This window comes from Ahaetulla prasina, chromosome 5, assembly GCF_028640845.1.
Source record: "Ahaetulla prasina isolate Xishuangbanna chromosome 5, ASM2864084v1, whole genome shotgun sequence".
In the NCBI taxonomy this organism is placed as follows: Eukaryota; Metazoa; Chordata; class Lepidosauria; order Squamata; family Colubridae; genus Ahaetulla; species Ahaetulla prasina.
This window is the reverse complement of record NC_080543.1, coordinates 10,522,959-10,550,587: the sequence shown is the minus strand read 5'-3', so window position 1 is coordinate 10,550,587 and position 27,629 is coordinate 10,522,959. Positions and strand designations below refer to the sequence as shown.

Here is a 27,629-nt window from a genome sequence, read left to right as displayed (position 1 = left end):
CCACCCCTGGTACTTAACTTTTTGTTCTTAAATTCCATCAGCTTCCTCCAGTCATGTGACTGCGTTTTGGACTCTAGGTAACTGGCCCACGTGTAACTCTATTTTATGACATTTATGTTGAAAAGGGGCATTTATTATTATTATTATTATTATTATTATTATTATTATTATTATTATTATTATTATTTATTTATTTATTTATTTATTTATTTATTTATTTATTTACATTTTTATACCGCCCTTCTCCAAGGACTCAGGGCGGTGTACAGCAAGATAAAACATGAATACCAAAAAATTTATTCCAGGATTGGGTAACGATGGCGCCTTTACAACCTGTGGACTTCAACTCCCAGAATTCCTGGCAGCATGGCTGGCTCAGGAATTCTGGGAGTTGAAGTCCACCGGCCATAGTGAGTCCATAGTGGTTCACCCCTCCGGCAGTCATTTAATTGATTACAATTAAAAGCTAGGTGGCTCAGTGGCTAAGACGCTGAGCTTGTCGATCAGAAAGGCCGGCAGTTCGGCAGTTCGAATCCCTAGTATGGGTCTCCTGCGTTAGCAGGGGGTTGGACTAGGTGATCTCTAAGGTCCCTTCCAGCTCTGTTACTGTTATGAATTATTAAGCTTATCTTGCTTAATAAGAAAGAAGGTAAGGCACTTTTAGGGTCTTTGTTTTCTAAACATCAGGTTCAGTCTGACTACAGGTAGTCCTTGATTTACATCCATTCATTTAGTGACCATTTGAAGTTACAAAACAGCACTGGAAAAAATGGCTTACAGTGGTCCTTGCACTTACGACCATCACCGCATCCCCATGGTCACATGATCAACCAACACATATTTATGACGGTTGCAGCATCCCGGGGGTCACATGATCGTCATTTGCCCTCTTCCCAGCTAGCTCCCGTCAAACAATCAAAGGCCGCGGTGTGGCTCAGGTTGTAAGAAGCCTGTTATTAAAACACAGCTCCCTGCAATTACTGCAGGTTCTAGTCCCACCAGGTCCAAGGTTGACTCAGCCTTCCATCCTTTATAAGGTAGGTAAAATGAGGACCCAGATTGTTGTGGGGGGGGCAATAAGTTGACTTTGTAAATATACAAATAGAATGAGACTATTGCCTTACACACTGTAAGCCGCCCTGAGTCTTCGGAGAAGGGCGGGATATAAATGTAAACAAAAAAAAAGGGGGAGAAAAGCTGGATTTGCTTAACGACTGCCTGGTTCATTTAACAATTCCAGTGATTTGCTTAACAACTATGACGAAAAAGATGTTGTGACCCAGGCCCAAGTAGGTAGTAGGAAACTTAGTCAGTGAAAAAAACGAACAAACTTTATTCGAACAGCTGAGAATTACTTCATTCCCAGCATAGTTCAACTAAATTAAAGCAAATTCCTCCCAACACAAATTCCTCAGCAAACCTTGGCCCAATTAGGCAAACTGCCAAAGGCCTTTCTTGGCACAAGTTCAGAATTCACAGATACAAAAATAATTGCAAGATGAAGACGAAGAAGACGACGAAGCTACCAATGTTGTTTTCCGGCAAAGCCCAAACACCATTGCTGGTCTGTTTTAAGCCTTATGGGAGGGGCCAGTCAACTCTTGGCCCTACTCCCGAGTCATCCTCTTTGCTTGAGCTGCTCTTGCCTTCTGGCAGCTCTTCTCATGCCTGCATTAGGAACAGGCTCCTCCTGTTCCTCTGCCTCACTGCTATCAGTCTCTGGAGGCTCTGGAGTCCGCACCTCACTCCCCGATGGCCCTGGCCTCACCTCAGCCTCATCCCTATCCGACTCCATTGCCAGCTCTGAAGGCTGCTGGCGGACCACAACACAAGATTGTGGCTGCAGATGCAGATGGCGAACCAGTAGCATTCAAAACAACATTTGCTGTTTGCACCCAGTCTTAATCCCACTTATTAAACACGCATGTGACAAGTAAGTTGGACGGATATCTCATTAAAGATCAGCTTGAGTTAACAGTTTAGCCAGTGCTGCCCGTGATAAGGTTTATCAAATGAAACTTTTCCTGGGCTTGTTATCTTTAATTGTTCAGCCCTTCTTTGCTTTTAGATAGGGAACTGGGAGGAAAATGACGAAGAGCATCAGAAGTTTAATGCTGGTTTATTTAGAAATGGGCTAGAATTGCTTCATGATCGACAATGCTGCAGTGAAAGATAGAAAATGCATCACGTTAGAAACATTATGAGTAAATTATCTCTCTTGCTGGAAAGTTATACTCTGAATTTCCTGCCCGTTTATCTTTGTAGTTCAGATGCCGTGTTTGGGGTATGGGAAAGAGTTGGCAATGGCTTCAGACATCCCTCTAAAAAAATGACCAGTTGACTTTCTGAAGCGCCTGGCAAGAGATTGTAAGTTGCAAACCCACTAAAACTGGAGAAATTGCTTTTCCTTGTCCATCGATGAAACCAAAACATGCCACCTCTGTCATCCAGTGGCATCCACAAGAGAATTTTTCAGAAGTACATTTGAACAGAAGACCAGGAGATGTTACATTGGAGTGCCCAATGAGGAGTTGTAAATCAAGAACTACCTATATGTTTTTTGAACTACAAGGTTTGCCTGCCGTCCAGTCCAAGAGTCTTCAAACTGGATTGGCGTCCGTTGCAAGCTCTTAAGAAACTCAGAAACTAAATTCAGCATGAGCCATGGAATAGAATAGAATAGGATAGGGTAGGGTAGGGTAGAGCAGTGTAGAGCAGAGCAGAGCAGAGTAGAGTAGCGTAGCGTAGATTAGGATGGACTGGACTGGACTGGACTTTATAGACTAGACTAGACTACACTAGACTAGAGAAGAGCAGAGCAGAACAGAACAACAGAATAGAATTGGCCAAGTGTGATCGGACACACAAGGAATTTGTCTCCAGTGCATAAGCTCTCAGTGTACATACAAGTAAGGGATAAGTTGTGTTCATAATCATAAAATCACATAAATCATCAGATACAACACTCAGCGATAGTCATGGGATACTAAATATAAGGAATCAAAATAAATATATATGTTTATATACTATATAATCTTTTTGTATGATACTTACATATATTGTTGTGACTAAATAAATAAATAAAATAAATAAATCATAAGATACAGACAACAAAGTAGTAGTCATAAGATGCTAAAGGAATAGATAATAGGAAAGATGAGAAGGATAATAGTAATACAGCCCTACTAGGTGATTTGACCTAGACCTAGGACATAAGAGCATGCTGTGGGAATTAGTTGTTTAGCAGTGTGATGGCATGGGGGGGAAATTGTCCATGTGTCTAGTTGTGTTGGCATGCAATGCCCTATAGCAGTGTCCTGTGGGGAGAAGTTGAAACAGTTTTATGTCTGGGATGTGAGGGGTCTGTAGATATTTTCACAGCCCTCTTTTTGACTCGTGCAGTATACAGGTCCTCAGTGGAAGGCAGGTTGGTAGCCATTGTTTTTTTGCAGTCCAATTATCCTCTGAAGTCTGTGTCTGTCTTGTTTGGTTGTTGTGCCAAACCAGACAGTTATAGAGGTATAGATGACAGACTCAAGAAATTCCTCTGTAGAACTGTATCAGCAGCTTGACAACCTGTAATTTGTCATGTTGTGATGGTCATAAAAAGATCGACCAAATTTTATTGGCCTTTTTTGCAGAGGTTGTTAAGTGAATTTCCACAGTCATTAAGTGAATGCCATGGCTGTTAATTAAACCAATACTTCACCGTGGGTGCGATTTTGCTAAAAAAAAAACCAGATGTGAATGCTGATTTTCAGCAAAATCTGTGTAAACTGTCGTCATGTGACTGCGAGATGCTACAAATAGCTATAAATAAATTAAAAATACGTCCTAGGATTCATACATAAGTCGGTGGCTTACACATGTGATGTATAAATAAACAAACATGGATTTAGTATTGCATGAAAGTTTTAATCTGAGATTGCTAAGATCTAAAAGTAATTAAGTTTTTTTTAAAAGGTTATATATGAGCCATTTTCTGTATGCTATAATTTAGAAGACTGTAAATCAAAAAGTTCCAAATTTTGAACTGTAATATCAAAGCACAGTGGGGAAAAAAATATTGCAGACCAATACCGTAGGCCGAATTCAACATGTTCACCAACTGTAATTTAGTTTTCTCTGTGTTTGTCGGATTTATATTCAAAGCCCTAATTATACGGCACTAGAGCACCCAGATGTGTTCTAGGCCAGGGGTCTCCAACTTTGGTCCCTTTAAGACTTGTAGACTTCAACTCCCAGAGTCCCTCAGCCAGCAAACTGGCTGAGGAACTCTGGGAGTTGAAGTTCACAAGTCTTAAAGGGACCAAGGTTGGAGACCCCTGTTCTAGGCCACATTATATTTTTGAGGCTGAATACGTTGCCCGCATTGGCCTGGTTGCTCAACTGTCAAGTTTCGAAAGCAATTAAAAAACCCCTAAAACTGAGACGGTTAGTAAAAGTTTCCCTTTTTTTATGATCCTAAAATAAATCTGTAAAAATTTACGTTGCAATAAAATTGCTCCAAGCTTATTTTGCGTGGGAATGCATAAATAATTTTTGAAAAAGAGATGTTGCTTTTCTCCAACACTGCTTCCTGGTGTGTTGACTTCCACTCCCAGAATTCCTCTGGGTCACTGCTGGGAATTGTGGGTTCAAGGCCACACATTTAAAGGACTAATACATTGAGGAAGATTGTGGTAAATCAGTGGTAGTCAACCTGGTCCCTACCGCCCACTAGTGGGCGTTCCAGCTTTCATGGTGGGCGGTAGGGGTTTTGTCCGATACTGAAGCACTTTCCTTTTTTTAATTTAATTGACTTTTTAAAACATTTTCATAGCATTATTTAAAAACATTTTCACTAAGTTTTCATAAAATTCCCCGTGACAATTTAAATTTCTGAAAATATACTAGTTGTATTGCCCACACATAAGTTTAGTTCACGTTACGTAAGTGAAACCAAATGGCACTATAGTGCGACCGCAAACAAAAGAGCCTCATCCCAGAATAGCTCGCGCATCTCACCCCACACCACCCAGCTGTAACAGACAAGCAGAGCTGGTAGCTGGTGCCCGTCCCCAAACCCAATCCACAATGCGCGAGAGGCATCCGCAGACGACGATACATGGTGCATTACTGTGGAACCGGTGGGCGGTTAGAAAATTTTACTACAGAGATACAAAAGTGGGCGGTAGGTATAAAAAGGTTGACTACCCCTGTGGTAAATCATAGTTCATTTGTTTAATGTTGGTCTAGCCCCATGATGGCGAACCTATGGCACGAGTGCCACAGGTGGCATGCAGAGCCCTCTCTGAGGGCATGCCAGCCGTTGCACCTGCCCAGCTCTACATGCATGTGTGTGCACCTCCCACTGGCCAGCTGGTCTTCGGGTCCTTGCCGGGCATGAGCAGGGAGTGGGGCACATGTGGGGGACATGCGTGTGCATTCGCGAAGGGCAAGGAGCATGAGCGGAGTCCGTTTTGGGCCTGGAAAGCCACCTGCATCATCCTGGAAGCCAAAACGGGGCGCTGGGGCCCCGGGGGGCATGCGTGGGGGGGCAGGGTGCATGTGCGGGATGCACATGCGTGGGGGTACGCATGTGTGGGGGTGCACGCACATGCACGGGGCATTTTGGGGGTTCGGGTATGTGTTTGGGCACTCTGCACCAAAAAGGTTAACCATCAGTGGTCTAGCCAATAGCAGTTTTGAATCATTTCTTATACTGTATGAGATTAAATTCTAGAGTTCAAAAGAGTAATCTAGCTGTACAGGGACATTAATTTTCCCTTCTGACAAATGCAATGTATGACCTCCAAAAAAAACAAATAAATCTCCCAATACTTTGATTGCCATGACAGAATACAGAATAACAGAGTTGCAAGGGGCCTTGGAGGTCTTCTAGTCCAGGGGTCTCCAACCTTGGTCCCTTTAAGACTTGCAGACTTCAACTCCCAGAGTCCCTCAGCCAGCAAAGCTGGGAGTTGAAGTCCACAAGTCTTAAAGGGACCAAGGTTGGAGACCCCTGTTCTATTCCAACCTCCTGTTCAATCAGGAAACTATACCATTCCAGACAAATGTTTCTCCAATCTCTATTTGAAATATTCCACTGATGGAGCATCCACAATTTCTGGAGGCAAGCCGTTCTACTGATTAATTAATTAACCAGTAGGGAAATCCTTTAAAAATGCTGAGCTAGATTTCCTAGCGTCTTCAGTTGTTCTTCATGGCTGGGAACTATAAAAATTATAGAGGTACTTCTTGACTTAATAACAGTTCTAACTTAATACCTGCAGCAGGGGTGAAATCCAGCAGGTTCTGACAGGTTCTGGAGAACTGTTAGCAGAAATTTTGAGCAGTTCAGAGAACCGGTAGCAGAAATTTTGAGTAGTTCGGAAAACTGGCAAATATCACCTCTGGCTGGTCCCAGAGTGGGGTAGGAATGGAGATTTTGCAGTATCCTTCCCCCAGGAGTGGGGAGGAAATGGGGATTTTGCAGTATCCTTCCCCTGCAACGCCCACCAAGCCACACCACGCCCACCAAGCCACACCCTCAGAACCGGTAGTAAAAAAAATTGGATTTCACCACTGATCTGCAGTGATTCACTTAACAACACAGAAAGGTTGTAAAGTTTTTTATTTATTTATTTATTTACATTTATATCCCGCCCTTCTCCGAAGACTCAGGGCGGCTTACATTGTGTAAGGTAAAGTGGTGTCAAAATTCATTTAACAACTCTCTCGCTTACAATTGGGCTCAACTGGGATCGTAAGTCAAAGACTACCTGCAGTTCAATGCTTCCAAAATAATGGGGAAAGAAATAAGTTGGGATTTTAAACACTAGCAGGACACATGTGAATATATGTTAATGACTCGGAACAACCCAGATTGGATCCTCAAACACAGGTGTCAAACCCACATCATCACGTTGTCGTCACGTGACGTATCGCGACTTTCCCCCCCTTCACTAAACCGGTGGTGGGCATGGCCAGCGTGTGGCGCACTTGCGGGGCCTGCAAGTTTGTCACCCCTGCTCTAACATATTAATACTTTATAAACAAACTAAGGTTTCTTGTAGTTATTCAGCCATTAGTCTGTCTTAAGGGTGTCAGTTGACCAAAATCTCGTGGCTTCCTTCCTCCTCCTATGTCTTATCTACAACGACTTGTTCAATAGCCAACCCGTTTCCTGCCATTCTTTCCCATACAAAATATTATTTACAGAGAGGAGAAATATTCAGCATCAACTAGCGGGCTGCGGAAGTTAATGTATTTAAAATTCCAGCACAGATGGGGGTAACTTGAACACTTAATTGGGCACACCCAAACCAATTTGGAGCTGAATTCTGCTGTAACGAAATGATGGGTTGACTAGAGTGACCTTAGTGTTTATTTAATAGTAACAGAATAACAGAAGAGAACTTTTGGAGGCCTTCCAGTCCAACTTCCTGCTCAAGTAAGAAACCCTAGAACAGTGATGGTGAACCTTTTAGCAGTCGTGTGCCAAAAGCGGGGGGAGTGCGGGTGTGTGTGTGTGTCCCGTGTGCACATGCCCACACCCATAATTCAATGCGCCCTGCCTACACATGACCCCCCTGCGTTCCCCCACTTTTCACACGCAATGGCGTGGTGGGCCTGGTAGGCCTGTTTTTCACTCTCCCCAGGCTCCAGAGACTTTCTAGGACCCTGGGGAGGGCAAAAACAGCCTTCCCCAACCTCCTGGAGGCCCTCTGGAGACCAGAAATAGCCCGTTTCCCAACTTCTGGTGGGCCCGAAAATCAGCTGGCCAGCACGCACATGCATGCTGGAGCTCAGCTAAGGCAACACTCGTGTACCCACAAATATGGCTCCGCGTGCCACCTGTGGCATGTTTGCCATAGGTTCGCCATCATGGCCTTATATCATGATGGCGAACCTTTTCAGCACCAAGTACCCAAACTGGAACGTGCGCGCCAGAGTGCTGGAAACCCGAAGACCAGCTGGCTGGCACACGCATGTGCCCACAAAGAGGGCTCTGTGTGCCACCTCTGGCATGCATGCCTGTTCTGTCCCCCCTACCTCCCCTAAGAAAGCACGCCAGCCGAGGGCCATCTGCCAGCAATTTGTTTACACTTGGTCGGGTTTTCTTTGGCAGCGAAAAGTTCTGGTAATGTTTCTTCACATGCCTGCCAAGTCTCTATCAAGTAGCAGCGTGCTGACGGACCGTTGCCAGGGCGACCAGGAGTCTGTAGGATGATCAGTTACTCATGAAGAAATCCCAACCTTCACTCCAAGAGCTGTCTGTAGCTCACACGAAGCAGTCCAAGAGCTCGTAGCTTGTAGCTTTGTCCGACACAAGGGCCTACGGAGCAATTTCACCTGCTTTTATCCCCTGTGGGGTGTGGCTCCGTGACTCAGCACTCCCTGGGCCTGCCACACCTCTTCTCTGCTGCGCACGCTTATCTCGGCGTTGCTGTCTCGGATCGAGCCAAAATTGATCCTCAGCAGCTGGCACTTGGGGCGTTGCCAGGGAGGAGGAGGGGTTGGGGGAAAGAGGCCTTGTCAGGTCCTCCTCCTCCTCCTGGCCTGCAGCTGGAACTTGGGGCGGTGGCAGCGAGGAGAGTCCTGGCGAGGGAGGCCCTGCTGGCTCCTCTCTCTCACTCTCCGAGTCACTCTTCTCCATGAGGGCAGGCTCGGGGGCCGGCTTGGGGGCCGGAGCCACAACAATGCCATAGGTTCACCATCACGGCCCTATTTTATTTTGGACAAATGGCTACCCAAGCTCTTTTTCAAACCTCCAGTGATGGAGCATCCACATCTTCTGGAGGAAGCCATTCTACCGATGGAATTGATCTCTCTGTCTGGAAATTCCTCCTTATTTCCAGGTTGGGTCTCTCCTTGGTTTGTTTCCATCCATTACTTCTTGTTCCTTCCGTCAAGTGGCTTTGGAGATCCTTATTCAACTTTGGGAAACACTAAAGAGCCAGATTGGGGGCAGGTTATTGTGAACAAAAACTGTGGGTTACTACCGGTAGGCATGAATGCTGATTTGACGGCACATAATCTAACTACTAAACATAATTAAAATGTCAGGGTTCCGACAGATGCCCTAATTGAATCATGAGCCTTGAGCCAAACTTCAAAAGAAATCCAGTTATTTATTAGGAGCTTCATGTCAGCACGTTCCAAGTGAAGCCAACTCTGACCCCATGTAATTTACGCCCCAATCATGATCCTGTTTCCCCCCTCCCCCCAGGGTGTGTCATCAATCACATTCGCCAACACAGCAATTTTGCGGGTTGTAGAGGTCACTCCCCTCCGGCTGCTGTGGATAACCCTGGGAGACAGCCTTGAGAGAAATATGTCTGGAATGTGCTTTTGTATTTGGTGGCCGTGCTGCTTTGTCGGTTTCCCATCCCCCTTGCCTATGACAACTTGAGAGCAGGCTAGGGATGCTTTGCAAGTTGACACAAAGCTACTAAAAACTAGAAGGAAATGGAGAATCAACCAAACAAGCAACCAACCCACAATCCAACCAATCAACCAACCAAAAAATCTTTATTAACCATAAGTAAAGTAGAATTTGGGACCCATTCTGCTTTTTCTTGACTGTGTGGTTCTCTTGTGAGAACAGTCACTGAAATGGTTCTTCTCTTACATGGCTGTGCTAAAAGTGTACATACTAATAGCTGTCTATGCTCTGAGCATCGAGGAAGTCCGTAAGGATGTGGTCTGTGACAGGGGGAGCTCACAACACAAGTTCTGTGTTGTGGTGTTTATAAATGACACCATGCTTCTCACACTCTTTCATTCCACACAGAATAAATGAAATGGAAGTCTACACTGTACGTCTTCATGGTTGCAATCAAAAGATGGTTTTTTTCCTCCCCAGAGGATGAACCATGTTAAGGGATTGTAGCATAAACAGTAAAGATTCCTGCGGCAATTCAGAGACTTACGGGGTTATTACGGAGGAAGTTTTATGGATGACAATCTACTCTTTCAGACGCTTAGATGTCATGAAGTAGCCTGTGGTCATCGTAACTTTGTTCAGGTTTGAGGTGACATTACTTTCTACTGAATGGTCATATTGAAAATGTACATACTTTTTTAGTTTTAGAATGTGCCAAAATGGACAAGTTAACAAAAGAAATTAAAGAGAAAGAAGAGGCAGATTATTATATAATCTGGAACAAATGGTATGAATGGTTTAAAGATTAGAAATAAAGGAACAAAATAAAAGGGAGAAATTAGAACTGTACAATATGTAAATTATAAGAATGTAGAAAAGTAAAGCTAATTTAATGTAAATAAAGAAAATGGGATAAAAAAATAAAATAATAAATGGGAAATGGGGGAAAAGGTATAAAAGCGAAAGAAGACCACTAAGAAATGTTCTTTTTAAAATAGGAGATATTTATATGTTGTATGTTGTGTGTTTGTCAGATTGTGTATCACAATAATTTTTTTTTTAAATGTACATACTAGCTGTGATTTGAAAGAGGGGTGCTTCAATGTTTTTCTTCTTTGAAGTTATTTTACATTCATTGATTGCTGAAGGATATATCTTCTAACATATTGTCATAAATTGTGGCTTTGCTCTGTAATCCTACAAAAGTGTAAACACCTCATGGATGACTCATAGCAAGGCAAACATTTACAATTCATCTTGCTTTAATATTGTATACCATCTACAGTATTTCCTCCATTTCATTTCTTCTGACTGATTTTTTATATGTACTGATCCATAGGCTGTCAAGTTTCAAATAGAGCAAAGTTTTATAGATCATTTATATATTTAATTAACTAGATCGGTGCAACAGTTTTATAGATTTTATGTTCATAATTTTTATGCTTTTTTTTTTATTTGCATTTATATCCCACCCTTCTCCGAAGACTCAGGGCGGCTTACACTGTGTTAAGCAATAGTCTTCATCCATTTGTATATTCTATACAAAGTCAACTTATTGCCCCCAACAATCTGGGTCCTCATTTTACCTACCTTATAAAGGATGGAAGGCTGAGTCAACCTTGGGCCTGGTGGGACTTGAACCTGCAGTAATTGCAAGCAGCTGCTGTTAATAACAGACTGTCTTACCAGTCTGAGCCACAGAGGCCCCTGTCTAGAATTTACCTATATATTCCAATGAAGAATAATACTTGTAGCTCAGGGTTGAAATGAGGAATCCTCGGTGCTCTCTGATCTTGGTTGTTTTCTTGCAGACTTTTTAGTACCCAGACTAGATACTAATACTAGCAGTGATGATATTGCCTAGTATGGTAATGAAACGTCTGCAAGAAAACAACCGAGCTCAGAGAGCACCAAGGACCTCTCATCTATATACTGGTAGTCCTCAACTTATGACCACAACTGAGCCCAATCTTTTTGCTGTTAAGTGGGTTTTGCCCCATTTTATGACTTTTCTTGCCACAGTTGCTAAGTGAATCACTGCAGTTGATAAGTTTGTTAACCCGATTGTTAAATGGACTTGGCTTCCCCCTTGATTTTTGCTTGTGAGAAGGTTGCAAAGGGGGATCACATCACCTTGGGAAACAGCAACGGTCATAAGTACGAACCGAATTGCCAAGCATCTGAATTCTGATCACATGATCGTGGGGATGCTTGCGAAAATCGCAACTGTGAAAAACGGTACAAGCCACATTTTTCAGTGACGTAAGTTTGAACGGTCATTGAACAAACTGTTTTAAGTCGAGGACTACCTGTATTCATTTCTCCATATGTAGCTGTATATTTTGCTGTTATTTTTCCTCCTTTTTGTACTGATTACTGATGGTACTAAACTGTGTTCTGCACAGTTTGTTCTCTCCAAAGGTGCTTTTTTTTCAAGAGGCAACTGGACTTTCTGGTTTTTCCTTGAAGAAGAAAAAGCTGAACAAGTTTCTTTGATGAGAAGCAAAACGTCTTCAAAGAAAATCCAGAAAATCCAGTTGCCTCTTGAAAAAAAGCACCTTAGGGACAACTGTGACCTGGATGACTGAGAATCCCCATAGACAAGAGTTTGTTCTGTTGCGATAATAGAATCTTAACAGTTAACAGTAACAGAGTTGGAAGGGACCATGGAGGTCATCTAGCCCAACCCCTTGCTCACGCAGGATACCTGTACTAAGGATTCAAACCTCCAAACCAGGGGTGAAATGCTACCGGATAGGACTGGATCGGGCGAGTAGGTAGTGGAGTTTGGTTCTGGTTCACTGATCCGGTAGCGATCGCTGGCTGGCCACGCCCCCGAACCAGTCCACGGCCCGCAGTCCAGCCTTCGCAACACTGGAACACCGGGAAGGCGGCTCACCACCTGCTCGCCCTCGGGTCAGGGACCAGGGCCCATTCCCTGAGGCCCCGGAGCCGCCGCCTTCCCCAACCGGGTGAGGGAATGCACCATTCCCCGACTCTGGCCTTTCCCCGGAGCTGCCGCCTGCTCTTCCTTCGCCCACTTGCTGCCGCTCGCCACCTCTTCCCCCTTCGCCTTTGGTCAGGGCCCAGGGATACCTCATTCCCCTGAGACCCTGGAACCACCCCCTGCTTGCTGCCTGCCTCAACCGGGTCAGGGAATGCACCATTCCCCGACACCAGCCTTGTCCCGGAGCCGCCGCCCGCTCTTCCTTCGCCACGCAGCATATACTTACTTTCTTCCAGCGGCTGGCTGCCGGGAAAGGCAAGAGTCCAAAAGTTAAGAGTCCCTCTCCTTGAATCTGCCACCGCCATTGCTGCGTTTTCCATGCACCAACTGCGCAAGCGCACACCCGTTTATTTCATTTATTTATCAGTGGCAGGTTGGGTGTACGCTTGCACAGCCAGCGCATTCAAGGAGAGGAACTCTGGTAACTTTTGGATGCTTGCCTTTCCCGGCAGCCAGCTGCTGGAAGAAAGTAAGTATATGCCGCGTGGCAAAGGAAGAGCGGGCGGCGGCTCCGGGACAAGGCTGGTGTCGGGGAATGGTGCATTCCCCGACCCGGTTGAGGAAGCGGCGAGCAGGGGGCGACTCCGGGGCCTCAGGGAATGGGGCGTCCCTGGGCGCTGGCCCAGGACCAAAGGCGAAGGGCAAGCGGGCGGTGAGCGGGCGGTGAGTGGGCGGCAGCGCTGGAGAAAGGCCGGAGTTGGGGAATGGTACATTCCCCGACCCCGTTGAGGCAGGTGGCGGCTCCGGGGCCTAGGTGAAGGGAGAACAGGTGGCGAGGGAAAGGGAAAATAATTTTTTTTCCTACTGGGTTCTGTGGGCGTGGCTTGGTGGTGGGGGGTTGTGACTGAGTGGGCATGGCTGTGAGTGACATTGAGTTGGCCATGCCCACTCAGTCACAGGACACACCCACCCACCAAGCCACACCCACAGAGTAGGTAGCAAAAAAATTTAGATTTCAACCCTGCTCCAAACTGCCAACCTTTCTCATCAACAAGCTCAGTGTCTTAGCCACTGAGCCACCATCAATTTGACCTCCTTCCTCCCATGTTTTCTTCTACTAGAACTGAATATTTCTCTTCTTCCCATTCTGCAGATGAAGACCTTCTTGATATAAACACCTGCCACGTAACATCTGTAGGATGACCATCACCCAAGAAGGCAAACTCCACTTAAGAGACTCTTGGCTATCAACGTATAGCTTGCTCGAACCCTGCAACAGAATTTAGAGTTCTGTGTTTTTTTTTAAAGCTGTGTTTGCTGTGGCTTCGTAGACCTAACAAGTGCTGGCCTTGCCAGCGAAGATTTTTGGACTTCTTTTCCTTCTTGGCTGTAAGCCAGCAAGATGATCGATTTGAGCTTCCTTACAGATGAAGAGCAGGAGTCAATTTTGAAAGTGTTGCAGCGAGATGCAGACTTAAAGAAGGCTGAAGAGGAGAGAATCAGGTAAAGAAAGGGGGCCTTAAATAATTCCACCCTGCAGGCTGCTTGTAGAAATTGGCTTGGGTCAAAGGCATGAGTGGATAAGAGATTGCTCAGCCGTTACCTTTGTTCAGAGTTGCTGAATTAATCACCGTTTATGAAGTGGGTTTGGTTTTGGTTTACTTGCTTTGTTCCAGGCTTTTGAATAGTTTAGGAGCAGAATGCAAATATTTCCCTTTTTAATCACTATGCCTTCCCCAGGGAAGACCATACATGGAGAGATTATTTTATTTATTTATTTATTTATTTATTTTGTCACACAGTATATATAAGCATAAGCATGAAATAGAATAGAATAGAATAGAATAGAATTTTTATTGGCCAAGTGTGATTGGACACACAAGGAATTTGTCTTGGTGCATATGCTCTCAATGTGCATAAGAGAAAAGATACGTTCATCTAGGTACAACATTTACAACACAATTGATGGTCAATATATCAATATAAATCATAAGGATTGCCAGCAACAAAGTTACAGTCATACAGTCATAAGTGGAAGGAGATATAAGCATATATATAAGCATGAGTGTGTAATAACTATATTAATTGGATATAACGAAAGAAAACAATAGGACAGGAATGGTAGGCACGCTTGTGCTCTTATGCACGTCCCTTACAGACCTCTTAGGAATGGGGTGAGGTCAATAGTAGACAGTTTTTTGTTGAAGCTTTGGAGATTTTGGGAAGAGACCACAGAGTCAGGTAGTGTGTTCCAAGCATTAACAACTCTGTTACCGAAGTCATATTTTCTGCAATCAAGATTGGAGCGGTTAGGATAGAAAGATTGTTAAAATAGAAAGATAGTTAAGATTGAAGATTAGGATAGTTCACCCTGTTGCAAGGCATTAAGGACCTTAATTAATTAATTAATTAATTAATGGAATGGCTTGCCTCCAGAAGTTATGGGTGCTCCATCACTGGAGGTTTTTAACCAAGACATTGGATAGTCATTTATCTGAAATGGTACAGTAGGGTCTCCTGCTTGAGCAGGGGGTTGGACTAGAAGACCTTCAAGATCCCTTCCAACTCTGTTATTCTGTCGCTCTGACCTGGAAGCTGTCACAAGCATTTGAACTTTGAGGTTGGGATTTGGTTGATTGTTTTGTTTTAATAATTTGAATGGGAATAGTTGTTGTTGGTTTTTTTTTTTTGTGACCCTGGTTAGGTTGCATACAATGGTGGGTTGCTACCGGTTCGCACCGGATCAGGCGAACCTGTAGTGGCAGCAGTGGTGGTGGGAGGCTCTGCCCACTGGCCCGGACACTTCTGCGCATGCACAGAAGTGCTGCACACGTGCACACAAGCAAACCGGTAGCAACGGGATTTGGAACCTGGCCCTGGTTGCATATTGATTTTATGAACTATGTTATTGTTATTTGGTTTTAGTTTTTATATATCCGTCAGCAGTCATCTTTGTGAGATGGTGGGTATACAAATTATGAAGATAAATAGACTGTCATTCTCGAATGCTTTTCCCATTGAAATTCATAAGGTATTTATTGATCTGTTGAACACCAGCACCAACTTTACACAGATGTTCCTTGTGGGAACATTACAGGAGTATACCGTAGTACAGGTAGTCCTCAACTTATGACCATAATGGAGGCTATCACCCAAATGACTGACCCAATTTACGTCCTTTTTTTTGCAGAGGTCTTTAAGCAACTCCACGTAAGTCAAGAACTACCTGTATTTTCTTTTTTTTCCTTTCTGCATTCCTTTAATTATTATGGTTTTTACATTTTTTCATCTTTAGTTCTGTTATTGTGTTTTACTAGCTTTTTTAAAAAAATTCAACCACTTTAAGATGTGACTGCAAGAGGCAGCATAGAAATATCAATGCATACCTTAAAATGTGTTTTTATTGAAAGATTTATGGGTGCATTTTGTCCATTGCAACTTATGCAATGGTAGTATCAATAGGCTCATTTATGACTGTACTAAAGATTGGGATTGTGATTTAGTAGTACCAAAATACCAAAATAGACAAAGTGAAATATTGTTTTAAAGTCTAAGAATATTAAAATTTATTAGGACCATCGAAAAGTACTTTTAAATTTTTTTTTACTGCATGCAGAAAGGGACACAATTTGATCTTCCTGGAGAATTAAAGGTGTTAAGATATTTAAATTAAGTAGCTGGAGCAGTAGGATTGTGCAGTGAGCCAGAACACACAGCGGTAATTGATTGGTTAGAAGTGTGGGATTTTGCATGAGGCAATCTACGTTATGATTGGTTGCTGGGTATAAAGGGGGAGTTCCCCTTTTTCCCCGCCTTTTTCTTCGGTGTGCTCTGTATGCTGTTCTGTGGTTTACCTGATGTTTTACCTCACGAAGTAGTGATATGCCTGACTATCTTATTTACTGCAATTATATTTATATAAAACTACAAGTCCATTTCAGTGTCTCCGACTTCTTATGGACACTGGCTGTGCAATTCCCTGACATAAACTTAGAATAACTTTATGGTCACTTTCAATGTACACTAATGGGCATACAATCAAATGAAAATTCATTGCATGCAGCTCTGTAAGGATCGCCACCTCCAGTATATACTACATAAACATGACTAAATAAATAAATAAATACAAAATTATGCCTATATTTGCATCATATGACACAGAGAAACAACACAGTCTAGCCTGGATGTATGCATGTACAGGGTGGGAAAAACAAATCTTGCAAGTTTACCAGACGGATAGCATAGGGAACAAAAAAAAAATTTTTTTTCTCAGAGTTTGAGAACAGTTTCTGAAAGCATCTGGCTTTCTTTTCCCCACCTTTCATAATAGAACATTCTAGATCAGGAGCATCCGATGTCGGCAACTTGAAGATGCATAAACTTCAACTCCCAGAATTCTCCAACAAGCATGGCTGGCTGGAGAATTCTGGGAGTTGAAGTCCATCTGTCTTAAAGCTGCCAAGATTGAGAATCCCTGTTGTAGAGCAGCCGCTCCCAAACTTTTGGGCACCAGGGACCGGTTCCATGGAGAGACGCTTTTCCGCGGACTGGAGGAGGCGTGGTTTTGTGTGTTGCTTGCATCCCATGGATGGGGCTTCGCTTGTTTGCGTGGCCCAGTTTCTGGCATGCCATGGACCGGTGCTGGTCCACCAACTGGGAGTTGGGAACCCTGTTCTAGAGGGTTGGCATCCTAGAGGAGGGGGAGGCGGGAAGGAGGAGATGGTTTTGTGGGAGAGGTAGGTGCGTGCACAGGCGTGCCCTTGAGCAAGCAGGGCCAAGTGCCTGCAATGCTTGCGCGAATAAGGCTCCGAGTGTCCACAATGCTCATGAGTAGGGCCAGGAGCCCCTTTAACAGTCACGCGAGTGGGGCTCCAAGTGCCCGCTACGCTTGCCGAGTGGTGCTCTAAGTACCCGTGACACTCACATAACTGCGGCTCCAAGTGCCCGCGACACTTGTGCGAGTGGAGCTCCAAGTGCCTACGACACTTGCACCAGTGGAGCTCCAAGGTCCCCATGACACTTGCACAAGTGGGGCTGAGTGCCCACTCCGCTTGCACAAGTTAGGCTCCGAGCACCCGCGATGCTCAACCGAGAGGTGCCACGAGCCCCTGCAACACTTGCACAAGTGGGGCTGTGCGCATATGCGCGCACCTGCACGCACACCAGCCAGGCCCTCATGTGACCCGCTTACGAATAGGCCTCAGCCCGGTAGTGGGCCGCGGCGCACAGGTTGGGGACCCCTGTTCTAGAGGACCTCTAGTGGAGAATTTGGTTTCTACGAAAATTATGTCTCTAGTCAACGTCTATGACGTCTCTTCTTGCTTGTTTTTCTTTTAGCTTGTGGTGTTAGAGTTTCCTTGCTTGAGATGTAATCCGGCCATGGCATTTGTCTGCATTCCATTCTTACGACCTTTTGCTGAGAAATGAGTTAATAGCCACATAGCTCACTACATTTTAGCCCTTGCGCAAGATCTAATAAACCTTTGGCAAGATGTCCCAGTCTGCTTAGTGCGCTGATGAAAACGGGGAAAACTTGTAAATTCAGCCAGTGGGTCTGGAATACTCATACTCGGTTTGTGGATGTAATAACAGCATACGGATACCCGGTGGGTTTAAGGATAGGTTAAAAATAAACTGGCAATTTTGAACTCTTACCACCAAGGCCACTGGCACCGTGCAGTCTGAGAAAGTGAAATGTTGTGGTTGTGTTGACACCAGGAAAACACCCTCTGCTGTTTTTCTAGGTTTTCTTTTGTGGCAGAAACCTTTAGAGTAGTAAATGTGTTTGTGTGCTTGTGTCTGTGTTTTACTTTTTTCTGCTTTAAACTCTGCAAATTGGCTTATCTGAGCACGTAAACTGAAAAGAACAGTGATCTGGTTGACGCACAGCTCTCAAATCTGTATCTGTGGGTATACCTTTAGGGCTTATCTTTGTCCTCCTTGTGGACCCAAATGGGGTTATCCAGAGAGTTGTGACTAGGTGGCAGAGGTAATCATTTCCAAAAAATAGGGACATCATCAACTTGTTCCAGTTTCTGATTCCAAATCACAGCAAAGGACTGAAGACCTGCTTGTTATAGTCTGCAAGAAAAGGAAGAACAATTTTGGATTGTCTTCTGTCTGTCTATCTGTCTCCCTCCCTCCATTCCTTCCTCCCTTTCTCTCTCTCTCTCTCTTTCTCTCTCATTCTATGTACCAGTACCTTCCTTCCTTCCTACCCTTCCATCCATCCATCCATCCATCTATCCATCCATCCATCCATCCATCCTACTTTCTTTTTCTTTCTTTCTTTCTTTCTTTCTTTCTTTCTTTCTTTCTTTCTTTCTTTCTTTCTTTCTTTCTTTCTTTCTCTTTTTCTTTCTTTCTCTTTCCTTCCTTCCTTCCTTCCTTCCTTCCTTCCCTCACTTCCCTCCCTTCCTTCCTTCCTTCCCTTCCTTCCCTCACTCACTCACTCACTGAGCAAAGTAAGGAAGTAGCATAAGGCCTTGTGGCATTTTATACATTGGGCATAATTGTTCCTTCCTAAGCAGGATGGCTCAACAGTTGAGCCATCTGACAGCCCCTATTTGAGACCCGAGTGCCATGTGATGGGATGAGCTCCCATTCTTGGCCCAGCTCCTGCCTAGCTAGCAGTTTGAAAGCATGCAAATGTGAGTAGATCACTAGGTACCACTTTGGTAGGAAGGTAACAGCGTTCCGTGCACCTCAGCGTAGAGTCATGCTGGTCACGTGACCATGGATGTTTCTTTGGACAACGCTGGCTCCCTTGGCTAGAAAACTGAGATGAGCACCAGCCCTTAGAGTTGGGCATGACTGGTCAGGGGAAATCTTTACTTTATCTTCAAGCAGGATGCGAAAGAGAGGGAAGTCAATATGTCTGTTTGCTCATTGTATTACTCAGTTGGGCTGGGTTCCTATTCTTTAGGAAGGCAAGGGTAAAAATAAGCTCTAAATCTTCATGCATGAGAAGTTACTGGGATTATCGGATGGCTAGCAGAAAAGTTACAGACAGAGAACTTGTTTTCTTTTTCTGAAAGAAGAATTGGTGAAGGAGAATTCCTGTGGCCAAGTGAGCTGTAATATACAAGTCAGGAGATCTTAATTTTGCTTCTTATTGGTGTGTTGCCAGAGTTTTAAATTTCTTCTTGGCTCCTTCTGTCTGAAAGAGGAAAAAAGAAATTTAGCCATTAAACCATGTTCTAACAATGCCCCTAAATGTTAGAATACTTAATATAGATTCTTGGTTAGTGACTAATCGCTGTTTGGGCTTTTGTTTTAAGATCTAAACAGGGCTTTCTATGCACGGTACAGGGGGATCCAGTGGCTCAGTGGCTAAGATGCTGAGCTTGTCAATCAGAAGGTCGGCAGTTCAGTGGTTCGAATCCCTAGCGCCGGGTAACAGAGTGAGCTCCCGTTACTTGTCCCAGCTTCTGCCAAACTAGCAGTTCGAAAGCATGTAAAAAATGCCAAGTAGAAAAATAGGGACCACCTTTGGTGGTGTTGTGACCCAGGTTCCTGGACTCGGACTCCTGGACTCGGATGATTCAGAAAGTGAGGGAGAAGACCTGGCAAGCCCTTCTTCTCTTGGGCCCTCTCCCTCCCTGGCACCCACTCAAAGGGAGGAGGAGGGGCCGGCAAGGCCTGATTCTCTGGAGCCTTCTTCTGATTTGGCAACGCCCCAAGAACAGTTTTGGAGTGATGCAAGACTGCGCAGACGTGACCGGCGCGCGCAGCAGAAGCAGCATTGGGATAAGGCCAAGGAATGATGGACATCTGCAGAGACTATAAATAGGAGGCGGGACTTCCTGGTTTTTTGTCTTGGACAAAGCAATGAATTTGCGCGGGCAAACTGTATCAATGGAGGGAAGAATATATTCGTGAGTAATTCTGGCCTTATCTATAATTTCCTCGTTATCTCCAGAAACTTGGCAGGCCCATGGGTAGATGTGGCCAGGACATTTATCTATGTAAATAAAGTAGAAGAGGAGGCCTTTCACTGACTCTTTGTTGGGAGTATTGGGGGAGGGAAACAGAACAGGTGGGAAGGTAACAGCGTTCGTTCCGTGTGCCTTTGGTGTTTAGTCATGGACCACTGAGATGTCTTTGGACAGTGCTGGCTCTTCGGCTTAGAAATGGAGATGAGCACCGCCCCCTAGAGCTGGAAACAACTAGCACGCATGAGCGGGGGAACCTTTACCTTTATCTATGCACTGTACACCTTCTATATTTTTTCAGCGATCTTCTGCAGGTAGCCCTTGACTACTTAAAACCATTCGTTTAGTGACTGTTCAGAGTTACAATGGCATGGAAATAAAGTGACAACCAGTTCTGTGATTTGGGCACTTGGCAACCAGCATGCATGTAGGATGGTTACCGCATCCTGGGGGTGACGTGGTTGCCCCTGTGACCTTCCCAACAAGCTTCCAACAAGCGAAGTCAGTGTAACAATCGTGCCAAAAAAAGGGTCACCAAATTCGGGTGCAACTTATTTAAAAGCTGACTTGTTAGCAATGGAAATTCTGGTCTTAATTGTTGTCCTAAATTGACAACAATTTCCTCCTCTAATAAGGGAGAGCTGTATTGTTCTTCCTGATTAGAACTGAACTTTGCCCCATTTTACCACCTTTTTTGCCACAGTTGTTAAGTGAATCACCGCAGTTGTTAAGCGAATCTGGCTTCTCATCTGACGTTGCTTGTCAGAAGGTCACAAAAGATGATCACATGATCCCGGGACATTGCAGCCATCATAAATATGAGCCAGTTGCTAGGCGCCTGAATTTTGATCACGTGACCGCAGGGATGCTGCTATGGTCATAATTCACTTTTCTCAGTTCTGTTCAGAGGTGGAATTCAGCCAGTTCAGCCCGGTTCGGGAGAACCGGTATCTCCGACGATCAGCTGGCCCCGCCCACCCACCTTTGCCCTATCCTGTCCTTTATTTCCTGCTTGGTAGCTCATCTCAATTGTGCGGCACAGCTGATTTCCCCATCCCCCCTTGCTGTTCTACTTACCATTGCTGACTTGGAAGGTAAGCAGCTGAGCTTCTAAATCAGCGGTTCTCAACCTGTGGGTCGCGACCCCGTTGGGAGTCGAATGACGATTTGCCACGGGTCGCCTAAGACCATCAGAAATATGGGAAGTATACTTGCGAGTCGAAGAATCGCGCTCCAATGGTTGACTCCACAAGCCAGCTGCAGGCTCTTCAAATCGCTAGCCGAATTCGGCTTCAGGCGCAATGAATTAAAAAAGAGAGAAATCTTTGCTCTGATGTCTCCCTCTCAAGCCCGCTGCAATCACTCCCAATCGCTAGCCTGATCTGGCTTCAGGCGTGATAAACTTAATAGGGGAGGAGTCTCCGCTTTAATGCCTCGGTCCTCAAGGCAATCACAAGCAGTTCAGATCACTAGGCAATACGGCTTCAGGCGTGATAAATTCAAAAAAACAGTTTGCTGCTTTTTTTCCCCTTCCTTTCGTTCATAGGCCTATGAACGAAAATAATTTTACGGTTAGGGTCGCCACATCGTGGGGAATTGTATTAAAGGGGTCGCAGCACTATAAAGGTAGAGAACCACTGTTCTAAATGCTCCATTTTCAGCACGACACGCCAGCTCACCGAACTGATTGTTAAATCGGCAGCATCCCACCACTGTCCTTGATGGGTCTAATGCTCCATTTTCATTCCACCACTGGTTCCGTTGTAACTTTCAAATAGTCACTAAATGAACTGTTGTAAGTTTAGGATTACCTGTAGAAATAAATTTTAAGTTTAGATCATAACTTTCTTCTTTCTATAAACTCTTTTGCATAATCATAGAATCCATAAATCACAAGTTCATGTTTTTAATTTGTACACAAAATATCCATAAGAGCAGGGTTGAAATATACTTACCTTCCCTACCGGTTCGGAAGTGCGCATGCCGCCATCATCACGTCCGATTTTTGACCCTCTGCACATGCGCAAAGCCTTCTGCCCATGCGCAGAGAGTCAAAAACAGGTTACTTCCTGGTGAAAACCAGGAGCCTCGTGCTGCTGCCGCTACCGGTTCGCCGAACCATGCATCACCGCCACTACCAGTTCACGCGAGCCGTTTTTGTTTTGCTAATTTGTTTCTTAAACAAATCAGCAAAACTTGAATAAATAAGAATAGGTAAAGGTAAAGGTTCCCCTCGTTTCGCTTCTCATCCAAGAAGCTTCTTCAGCTCTGATGGGATAGTGGGAAATGGAAGGATTTCACATACCTTCAAGGAGTAGAAATCCTTCCATTCCCCACCGTCCTGTCAGAGCTGAAGAAGCTTCTTGGATGAGAAGCGATACATCTTCAAAGAAAAAAACAAAAAAGTCCAGTTTCCTCCTGAAAAAGCACCTTTGGGACTGCCTGTATTTAAGATTAAGGTAAAGGTTCCCCTTGCACATACGTGCTAGTCATTCCCGACTCTAGGGGCCGGTGCTCATCTCCGTTTCTGAGCCGAAGAGCCAGAGCTGTCTGAAGACGTCTCCGTGGTCATGTGGCCGGCATGACTCAATGCCAAAAGCGCACGAAATGCTGTTACCTTCCCACCAAAGGTGCTCCCTATTTTTCTACTTGCATTTTTTACATGCTTTCGAACTGCTAGGTTGGCAGAAGCTGGGACATGTAACGAGAGCTCACCCCGTTACACGACACTAGGGATTCGAATCGCTGAACTGCCGACCTTTTGATCGACAAGCTCGGCGTCTTAGCCACTTACCTACTGCGTCATAATTAACAATAAAACAACTTTGGCACAGTAGTGCCCAATCTTAAACCATATAATTCCAGTCATGTCAGAAACACACCTTTAAAGCTAAGGCCTTTCAAAAGAAATTAAGCAATAGCAGGGAGACAGCGAGTGTGAATTCTAACGAATAAACTTCGCTCAAACACAAATGATATAAATTTTCAGAAAGCCTGGACCTCTTTATCACTCAAACTAAGAATTTATTTAGGGCTAGGATTAACAGGTGGAGCCTAAAGATAGACATTGCGTTAACAGGTGGAATTTTTGTCTTCTGACCAGTCATATTTATTCAGAGGGTGTTTCATAACTGCAGGTAGAAAGAACCACATTGTTGTAAGACAGAGGAGGTCTTAAAAAAAGGAAAACACAAGTGGAACCCTGTTTTCCCAAAAATAAGATATCCCCTGCAGGGGTGAGTTCTACTTACCTTTACTACCGGTTTGCAATGGGAGTGCGCGCACTTTGGTTGCATGCGCAGATCACCCATGATGACACTGGGATGGGTGAGCAGAGCCTCCCACTGGTTTTACTACCGCTTCTATAGAACCGAACCGGGAGCAACCCACCACTGATCCCCTGATAATAGGCCCAATTGGGCTTTTGAGCGCATACGCTAAAATAACCCGCCCCCCCAAAAAAATAAGCCCTCCCCGAAAATACTTAAATGCAAGTGTAGCTGGTCCCCGCCATTTCCTCTGATTAGGGTTAAGGAGACAGAGCTGGAAATCAGGTAAGACAGCAAGAGGAGCCCCGCCTTGCTCCACGCGCCCCAAAATAATAAGACCTCCCTGAAAATAAGGCTAAGCACTTACCGTATTTTTTGGTGTATAAGATGCACTTTTTTACCCCCCAAAAGAGGGTGAAAATCTGGGTGTGTCTTACTCACCGAATATAGCCCCACCCACCTGCCGCCCCCCACCCTTCGGAGGTTGTCGGCCTCTGTGTGTTCCACAGCCGCGCGTCGTCATGAAAATGGTCTTGCATCTGTCGCGGCGCTTCAAAGGGCCGCACTACAGTTGATCAGTGCTGTAGGCGGCTAGTAGACTGGTGCCTCTATATTTAAAGAAGGTAGACCGGTGCGCTCCCCCCCCCCAAAAAAAAGGCAATTAGTAGACCGGTGCCTCTATTTTTTAAGAAGATAGACTGGTGCACTCCAAAAAAAGGCAAGTAGACCAGTATGGCTCTGCTAGGCAGAATTCTTTTTTTTCTTGTTTTCCTCTCCCAAAATGAAGGTGTGTCTTATACTCTGGTGTGTCTTATACACCGAAAAATTAGGTATTTCGGGGTTCAAAAAAATATAAGACAGGATCTTATTTTCGGGGAAACACAGTATGTATTGGGCAATTCCAGTGGAACAATATCTTCATGGACACATATTAAGATAGGCAAAGAAAAGAACAAATATTTGAATGCTTTGGAACTTAAAACGTACTTAGAAAATTAGTTAAAATGTATTATTTGTTTGCTCTCGGACTTACTTTACTCTGGTTACAACATACAGATAGTTCTTGCTTAATGACCGGTTGCTTAGCGACTGTTCAAAGCTATGACAGACTCTGCTCAAAAGGTACGTACGACCTGGTTCCAGAGTTCCAACAGGGGCACAATTGACATCCATCCATCCATCCATCCATCCATCCATTCATTCTCCAGCTCTATTGAATCACATTTAAGCTTTTTGTGGTCCCCCACACCCCACAATATAATAACCATTGTATTTTTCATTACTTTTCTAGGAATTTACCTGAAAAAGTAAAGGATGACGCCCAAGTCAAGAATATGAGTGGGCAGTGGTTTTATGAAGCCAAAGCAAAGAGACACAGAGAGAAAATACATGGAGCCGATATTATCCGAGCATCAATAAGAAGGAAGCCCTTGACAATAGGTATGTGTTGATTTGGGAAAAAAGGGAAGCATGGCTTTTTGTAGAAGGGGAAATGTTTCGGGGTTTTTTTGGTAGATCTTCAATCAAGAGTAGACTTCGTTAGGGTTAAAATGAGGAAGGACTTTTAATGGTCTTGATTCCAATCAGTTTTCCTCCAACCTACTGCCCTCTAAATGTTTTGAACCTCAGTTCCCATGTCCAAATCCAATTTCAAGCCAGCATGATCAGTGGCTCTCTAAGTGGAGAATCTACCTACCTACTTACCTGCCTGCCTACCTACCTACCTACCTACCTATCCATCCATCCATCTATCTGTCTGCCTATCTGACTGTCTACTTGCCTGCCTGTCTTTCTATCTGTCCGACTGCCTACCTGCCTGCCTGCCTACCTGCTTATTTACTTACCTGCCTGCCTACCTACCTATCTACCCACCCTTGTATCTGCCCACCTATCTGCCTGCCTGTCTACATACCTGCTTATTTATTTACCTACCTACCTGCCTACTTACCTACCCATCCATCTATCTGCCCAGCTATCTGACTGCCTACTTCTCTGCCTATTTTGTCTGCCTACCTGCCTGCCTGCTTACCTACCTAACTGCTTGCCTACCTGCTTATTTACTTACCTGCCTGCCTGCCTACCTACCCACCTACCTGACTGCCTACTTGCCTTCCTGTCTTTCTTTCTTTCTGCCTGCCTATCTACCTACCTACCTGTTTGTCTGCCTACCTACCTACCTACCTGCCTATTAATCTACCTACTTACCTGCCTACCTACCTGGCCACTTATTCTCCAAGCAACTCAAAATTAATGGAAGTCAATATATTGAATGAAGATTCAATGAAACAGATGATTTATCCATACTCGCATCTTGTTCAAGAGCCATGGGGATAAGTGGGTGTCTACAGTTTCTCCTGGACAGGTAGTCCTCGAATTATGACCAAAATTGGGAACAGAAAATTTGTTGTTAAGCAGAGTGGTCATTAAGTGAGGCATCACACGACTGTGCCTGATTTAATAACCTTTTTGCTGCGATCGTTGCATGAGCCACCAAGTGACTTGTGATTTGCAACCTCCTGCCGTCTTCCCCATTGATTTTGCTTGTCTGAAGCCAGCTAGGAAGATTGCATATGGCAACCAGGTGACCCCAGGATGTTACAATTATTTTAAATGCCTGCACCTGGATGAGTGCAAGGACAGGTGGTGTCACTTTTTTCAGTGCTCTTGTAACTTCAGTCGCTAAACGAATGGCCGTAAATTGAGGACTAACTGTATAACACACTTTTACAGGAAATTTAGACATTATTGCGGGCTTTTCCACCAAGTTGAAAAATGCTGCGAGTTTGTAAAAGATTTAATATTTTAAAAAGGATGCCTTTCTTGACAATAGGTTAGAATAAAATTACTGAATTATCAATTAGCATTTACAATCTTGAATGTATTGAGAGTAATAAAAAATAGTGGAAATACCTAGATTGAATAGCCAAGAAGTAGATGCAGACAGAGATAAAGTTCCAAGAGAGGCATATGAGAGGCAAGCCAAAAAAAAGCATAGCAATTAAAGTATTGAAGCGGGCAAGAGACGATGGATAGATGATTTTTCTTTTTTGTTGTTCTGATTTGCTTTTCCTCTTCTCTCCCCTTCTTTTCTTTTTTTTAGGTAGGTGACATGACTAGAAATTAGGTAGGATAGAAAGAAAATGTCTTTTAATAAAGGGTGCCATGATTAAAAGTTAGAATAAGTGGTAGAAATAAGAAAAGGGGGAATATTACTGTATACACTTTTATATAATAAAATAAAAGCAATAACAAGAGAAAACATGGAATAACTGAATAAGGACAGATCACAACTTAATATAAATGTGTATCATTATTAGAAATATGTAAGTTGATTGAACGTAATAAGCATGATTATTTCTGCTAGTTTTATTTGTATTAGAATGTATGACACCCAGGTCCCACACCGTTCATACATTGATATGTTTGTAAAAAAAACAAAAAAATAAAAAACTTGTAAATAATAATAATAAAAATAGTGGTGTTCACATTTCATGTTTAGTGTCGATCAATACAGAAGGAACGTGCATGTCCAAACTGTACATTGGCTACTGTCTTTGTATGAGTAGACCAAACATAAGCTAATTTTCTTCTTCTTCTTCTTCTTCTTCTTCTTTTTTTTTTTCCCTCATCTTATATTTTAGCTGAGCTGAATCAGAGTAAGTCTGGAAATACGAAAAGCAGTTGGGTGAACAATGTCAACAAAGAGATCTTTGTGTCACCGGAAAAGTTGGGTGTCATACAAGATAAGGAAGAAGAATCCAAATCTAACCAGAGGTTAGACATCTCATGAAATTTGCTGATTGTATAATCTGTGATCAGATATAAACCCTTTTAGAAAATTACTTGCCATGGATTCCTAGGTTAGAATTTAATTCATTTCCTGCACCCGTGTTTTATTTACTCTTTAATTTCGTTGCATAATCAGCTTTCTTAAAAGTGCATCAGGTTCTGTCAGTTCAATGTAATGGCTTTGCAGGTAGTCCTTGATTTGTGACCACAATTGAGCCCAACATTTATGTGGCTAAGCAAAACAGTCGTTAAATGCGTTTTTGCCCTGTTTTACAACATTTCTTCCCAGTGGTTAAGTGAATCACTGGAGTTGTTAAGTT

General features: G+C 43.9%; 1 protein-coding gene across 7 annotated transcripts in view; it reads left to right on the top strand.

Moving 5' to 3' along the window:
* Positions 1-27,629, top strand: part of SYTL2 (synaptotagmin like 2) — a 96,986-nt gene that overhangs the window by 20,019 nt on the left and 49,338 nt on the right. For 2 of the 7 annotated variants that reach the window (XM_058186290.1, XM_058186288.1), the window contains exons 1-4: positions 9,806-10,019; positions 13,471-13,820; positions 24,812-24,960; positions 27,162-27,294. In XM_058186290.1, the coding sequence (XP_058042273.1) occupies positions 13,720-13,820; positions 24,812-24,960; positions 27,162-27,294 (383 nt within the window). In that variant the 5' untranslated portion in view covers positions 9,806-10,019; positions 13,471-13,719. Of the gene's footprint in view, positions 1-9,803; positions 10,020-13,470; positions 13,821-24,811; positions 24,961-27,161; positions 27,295-27,629 lie in introns of those variants that run through there. The other 5 variants (XM_058186291.1, XM_058186292.1, XM_058186293.1 and 2 more) reach the window with 5 other exon arrangements.